Source organism: Gavialis gangeticus, unplaced genomic scaffold (assembly GCF_001723915.1).
Source record: "Gavialis gangeticus isolate Ggan-Ray unplaced genomic scaffold, GavGan_comp1, whole genome shotgun sequence".
NCBI classification, from domain to species: domain Eukaryota; kingdom Metazoa; phylum Chordata; order Crocodylia; family Gavialidae; genus Gavialis; species Gavialis gangeticus.
Window position 1 is genome coordinate 65742723 of NW_017728995.1, and position 6402 is coordinate 65749124.

The 6402-nt window shown below is 40.2% G+C and overlaps 1 protein-coding gene across 1 annotated transcript in view; it reads left to right on the forward strand.

The window, feature by feature from the left end:
* STAG1 (stromal antigen 1) overlaps positions 1-6402 on the forward strand; it is a 295978-nt gene that overhangs the window by 124098 nt on the left and 165478 nt on the right. The window contains exon 7 of the mRNA XM_019503764.1: positions 5257-5408. Within this exon, the coding sequence (XP_019359309.1) occupies positions 5257-5408 (152 nt within the window). The remainder of the gene's footprint in view (positions 1-5256; positions 5409-6402) is intronic.

Genomic DNA, 6402 nt, shown 5'->3' on the forward strand with positions numbered 1-6402 from the left:
GGATGTGATTCTGAGCAGGGAGGGGAAGGAGGAAAATTCTTACCTGCTTTGGGGACTTAGACAAGTCCCCAGCTGCTGCTTCCATGGCATGGTCTGCCTGCCCTGGTGGAGTGGAAGCAGGAAGGCAGCTGGGAGAGCAGGGTGCTGCTACCCCTGCAGTGCTGGTTTTTGCTCCCACACCCCCCTTTGCAAAATCCAGGATCTGCTTCTGATTGACATTCCAGGAAACTGAAGCTTACAACTTATCTATTTCCATATAAAAGCACAGGCAGTAGCTGTACAAATGTACCATGATGTTGTCCCATTAGCGTACCACAAACCTGTCTTGAAAGCTAACCACTTCTTGAAGATCGCCAATAAAAATAAAGGCAGTTTTATGATGTAGACTCTTGTCCATGGGGAACTAGACAGAGATCAAGTTATTTCATACATGCCATTGAATAGCCATCGGCGCAGCTTTCAATCTTTTCCATTTTGCGTTGGATTTGAGCTAGCAAATTTAAGATGAAAAGTCCTGTGTAGTCTTCCCAGTCTTTTGAATGGAAAAAAATGACTTTTGCATAAATTATTGATGAATATTTATTTTGTAACATAAGGTGCCTGTCATAAAACCCCAGGTGCTCTGTACAGTACATTTTAAATGAATTAAATAGATTCTGATTAATTGTGTCACCAAAAACTAATCTCATCCACCAAAGAAAGAAAATCTGTACCATGCCTACATACCCCTCTTTTCAATGACTGCTTCCAAATAGACTTTGGAAAGGAAGGCCAGGATTCTAGGTTTGAGTGTCGTCTTCTGCTGTCGGTCCCTAGCAACTTCCTTTTGTTTAAAATTAGCTGAGATACATAATGAGATGTGTGATGTTGTCTGAGATAAATAGACTCCAGACCATATAGGCTTATAGGTCATACCTTTCATTCTAATTTAAACATTTAGAGAATCGAGTGTAATATTCTTCCTCGTTGTTGTTATCTTTGCATCATATTTGCTCACAGATAACATGCTCTGGAATTTAATATGCACCTTGTTTTGAAAGAATGAAGGAAAACAGATCATTCTTTGTAGTAAGTAACTAAGCAGCAGCAGCTAGGGAGTGGAACCTGCTCATTGTTCTGCTCCCTGTGGATTGCTGCAGATTTTATTCTCAGTGTCAGTAAGAAGTAGAACCTGTTCTTAACACATTTCTCTCATATAATGTGCACTCAAATTTCCAGCAGCTGGTTTTTGGGGGAAGAGGTATGTTGTGTGCAGGAAAATATGATAAAATATGAATATGCTTAATCCTTCCCCAGCCACTTTCTTTAGTGGTCCAGATATTCAGTTAATCAGAACCCCAAATTGAGACCAGTTTTTTTAAAAGAGGTTAGCTTTCATTTATTTCCCTATATAAGCTCAGAGTTCCAGGAATATTCATGCCCTTGTAACTTCATACAGTTAGTGCCAGAATTTCAAAAGAATTTAACAATCAGGGAACTGAAGCCTTTTGAAAATCAGCCTGTATTGCTCATTTTGTCCAGAGAACAAGTGGTACAAACATGAGATTCTATTTTAAGAATTACCTCTACACATCCTCATTCTTGGAAAACACATACTGCTCAATGTGCAACAAGAAAAGATTCTATAAGTATATTAGCCAGAAAAGGAAGACCAAGGAAGCAATTAGACTACGGCTAAGTAGTCAGGGTGAGCTCTTAGCAGAAAATGTAAAGAAGGTGGAGCTACTCAACAGCTACTTTGCCTTCAGTCTTTACAAAAAAATCAAGCTGCACCCAGACAGTTTATAAGGATTATTTGGATAAGGAAATGGACAAGTTCAGGGGTGAGATAAAAGAAGAAACGCTTTTGATGGGTCTGAATGAATTCAAGTCAGCAGGGCCTAATGAACTTCATCCCAGGGTACTGAAGGAACTGGCAGTGGAGATTTCAGAGGCCTTGGCAATAACGTTTATCAAGTCCTTGCAGATAGGTGAGGCACCAGAGCAGTGTAGTGCCCCTGTTTAAAAAACAGCAAAAATGAGGACCCTGGAGGAGTGTTAGACTGGCTTGTCTCACCTCGATACCCACGAGGTTATTGAAGCATATCATAAGGAAGTCTGTTTGTCAGCATCTGGAGAAGGAAGGAGCAATTGTGAGCAGCCAGCACAGATATACTATGAACAAACCATGTCAAACTTGATTTCCTTCTTGGACAAAATAATTAGCTGGATGTATGAAAGGAATGTGGTGGATATAGTGTGTGCAGGGTTCAGCTAGGTTTTTGACAGTCTCAAATGACCTCATAACAAATTGGAAAAATGTGGGCTAGATGATAGACAACTGGCTCAGTAGCCACAAGCAAAGGGTAATTATAAATGGATTCATGTCAGAATGGCAGGCTTCAAATGCAGTCCTGGAGCCAATGCTGTTCAACATGTTTATTAGCTATTTGGATGCTGGAATACAGAGTTTTTTGAGCAGATTTGCAGATGACACAAAACTGGGAAGGATCATGAACACATTGAAGGACAAGAATGCAATTGAGATGGATCTGGAGAAATTGGGAAGTTGGGCCCGAGCTAATAGGATGAAATTAAGTACGGGCAGATGCAAGGTGTTATACCTTGGGGAAAAATAATAAAAAACCTGAATACAACATGAGTGGCACTTGGCTGGATGTCATCTCTTGGAGTCTTGGTGGATCACAGACTCGGTACAAGTCTGCAGTGTAACAGCTGCACAAGAATAGTATGTGGTTTTGGGTAGCATCAGTAGGTGATAATGCCTCTTGATTTGGCCCTGGTTAGGCCTCATCTAGACTGTTGTATGCAGTTTTGAGCTCTACGTTTTAAAAAGGACATGTAGAAGTTAGAGAGGGTCCAAAGAGGAGTGACAAAAATAATAAAGGCTTGGAAGGCAAGCCATATGAAGAGACATTGAAAGAAATAGGCATGTTCAACTTGTGGAAGAGGTGCTTAAGAGGTGGCATAATAGCATTCTTCAAATATCTGAAGGACTGCCATAAAGAAGAGGGAGAACACTTTTTCTCTTTTGCTGCAGTAGGATATGGACCAATGGCTTGAATTTGCAACAAAGCAGGTTTAGATTGGTTATAAGGTTATCTTTACTGTTAGGGCAGTGAGACAGTGGAATAGACTGCCTAGGGAAGTTGTGGAATCTCCATCACATTTTGGATCAGGAAGAAATTTTATCCCCTAATCAGACTATACAGACTTGGGGTTGCCTTCCTTTGTGGCATGGGGGCATGGCCCTCTTCCTTGAATCTCTCATGCATAATTTTTTAGCCACACTTGCAGCAGCAGGATGCTGGACACTGTGACCGCCGTGCAGCCCCCCCTCACCCCCTGCAGGCCTACCTATAGCAGGTTAAGGTGCCTTGCCTTGTATTTGTGTGACAGGTTTGATTGTGCAATTTTATTAATAGGTTAGACAAGGATTTATATGGGATGATTTTGGGTAGGGATGAACCTGTCTCTGGCAAAGGCTGGACTGGACAACCTCCAGAGGTCCCTCCCAGCCCTACTTTTCTATGATATCCTCTGTTGCCCCTTCCTTTTTCTGTGTATACATGGAACTACTTAAAATGTTAGCAAAGAGATAATTCATAGATTCACAGATGTAGGGTCAGAAGGGACCTAAGTAGATCAAGTCCGACCCCCTGCCTCGAGCAGGAGAGAAAACTGGGCTCATATGACCCCAACTAGGTAATTGTCAAGCCTCCTGTGTTGTTTTTAGCATACTGATATTTCAGTTGTTAAATCATGCCCAGCCTCGCAATGGGAAAGGTGACCCAGTGTCTACAGTGATCTGAGTGGAAAGGCTCCCCACCCCCCCAGTGTGTATGATAATGTGAACTAATGGTCTCCTTTGAGTTTGGACATCATACTACATTATCCAGGTCTTACAACTATTTAGAAGCTAAAGCAAGCACAGAATATACCTTATTTTTTCTTTAAACACAGGATCATGTTGAGAGTATAATATTGGTTCTCTATATTTGTCTACAGACAGCCTGGGAATCTCCTGGTATTATCCAAAGTGGTAATTTGAATCTCTAAATTGTATAAGATTTAGTACCAGATGACAGAAGAAATGTTCTTTTTCCAGAGTGACATTTTACTGTGCTGGCAATGAGTAAAAGCACTTAGGTTGAGATCACTTCATATTAATTGGGGGAGGATTCTGGTAAAGGTAGTCTCAGTGATTTGCTTTTCACCTGGGTTAAATTTGATAAGCTTCCTGAAATGGTTCAGTGCCTGTCTTTTTTTTTTTTTAGCACATTTAAGGAAGGATGACTTAGGGTTCACTGGTGGTGGTGCTGCTGCTGATAGTTGTTTTTATGTCCGCGGTTAAGGAATTTTTACCTTAATATTATTTGTCCTAGTGGTTACTTAATGGAGTGGGATTGTAGCCCATTGTACCCTGTGTTTGGTTTGTCAGTGTCTAAAATATGGGAAGGATGTTTATTAATTTTTTGTATAATCAAATGCATAAAATGAAGGGAAGGAAGAGATACTGAGTCAATGTAAATTGAGCGTTACAGTAAATTGATGCTATTTGTAATTTTGCTACAATTTGGGAAGAAGGCATATGAAGGGGCCACTAGTACTAGAAAGCGTTGGGATAACCTCAGCTACATGGTCAGCATTATGCATAGCATGTTCTGAAGAATGTTTTCATAACTGAGATATAAAGCTCAATTTGTATTTTTACACAATACTCTTTTTTGACTGGGGAGCCATATCAGACTTCAGTTTCAAAGAAATAGTCCAGCAGTTTTTTTTTAATTGTGTGAGAGGCAAGAGTTTTGGGGTGTGATATCTTTTACTGGACCAGTTACACGATTGGGATAAAATTACATGAGCTTTTGCATGCCAGGCATTCTTCTTGTAATTTTTAGTCCTCTTCATACAGTTGGTATACATAGTGCATCTCCCAAGTGTGTTGGGAAAACTCCCAATGAAAGAAAGTTACTTCCCACTTACTGGACTTGACAGACTGTTGATTTGCTCCTTCACCAGCACCGATTTTTAATATTACTCTGAAAACATGGAAAGGAGCTCCAGGGGCTCTGATTTCTAACATTTGGATCAGTCGGGGGCGTGGGTATGCCTTCAGTGGGAACTATTTTCTAGGTAATTCTGTATACCTATGTCAGGAGTTGGTTACATCCCATGAATGTGGATCTGTTGAGGTATTATATTTGAGCCCCAGTTACAGGCGAGTAACTTTCCTTCATCTTCCACTTCTTGCAGCTATGAAGCTTATGACTGCTCTTGTGAATGTTGCCTTAAACCTGAGTATTCATCAGGATAATACACAGAGGCAGTACGAAGCAGAGAGGAACAAAATGATTGGTAAAAGAGCCAATGAAAGATTAGAATTGCTGCTCCAGAAAAGGAAAGAGGTAAGTAAAAGGACCAAGACTATTCTGCTTGGTATTTAGTTCGTTCTTCTCAAAAATGTAAATTAAGAAGTTTTCTGAAAAGTGTATGTAGCCTTTGTCATTTATATAATTTTGAATATCTGAATGTGTTCTCTGTGTGTAGTTCTAATTTAATTTTAGCCTATGTTCAACCATTTGTCCATAGTGGAAGAAAATTAATTATTTAGACCAAAAAAGATAAAATTTAATATTTTTAAAATATTACATGGTTCTGTGGTTAAAGTATGATGATGGAAACAAATCAGTTCTGTGGAATCTATGTGACCTCAAGCATTGATACTTAAAGTAAAGAAAGCTGCATTTTCAGCTGTTTTTGCAGGAACTAACTTCTGCACACGTGTGATGGTAGTTATTTTCAAAGATATATGTGGTTCATCACTACACAGCACACAGATTTTGGCTATGTGTAGAGTAAAGAACTATTAAAAAGGGGATCTTGGGCACTCCCCAGCTGAATTGCACACTACTTCTTTTAGCCATAACCACTGTATACTTTCTCCTTACTTTTATTGCAACTACTTTCAAGAAACACTGGAATAGGGACTATGCCATCTAGATGCAAGTAGGAAAAACTAGGCAATAATTATTAAAGTCATTTTTAGTAAACACCAGTCATTAGAAGTATACTGTAATTCTCAAAGCAAGCATTAGGCCCCAAGAAATGCATAGTTAAGGTTATACTTTAAAGAAATCTAAACAGAATAAGGTATGGAAACTAGGGGTTCACAGGTATTTTTAGGGCCGATACTTATAGCCAATTTTTAAGGAGGCATATCGTCTGATACTGATCCGATTTCTGATATGCAGCCCGGCAACTTGAAGAGCTACGTGCAGCTGGTAAGTCTGTTGTGGCGGAAGGGGAGGGAGAAGTGAAGGGGTGTGGGGGTGCAGATTAAGGGCCTGCAGTGAGGGAAGGAGTGGGGCTGGGGCAGGTGCTGCCCAGTCAGGGCAGGGT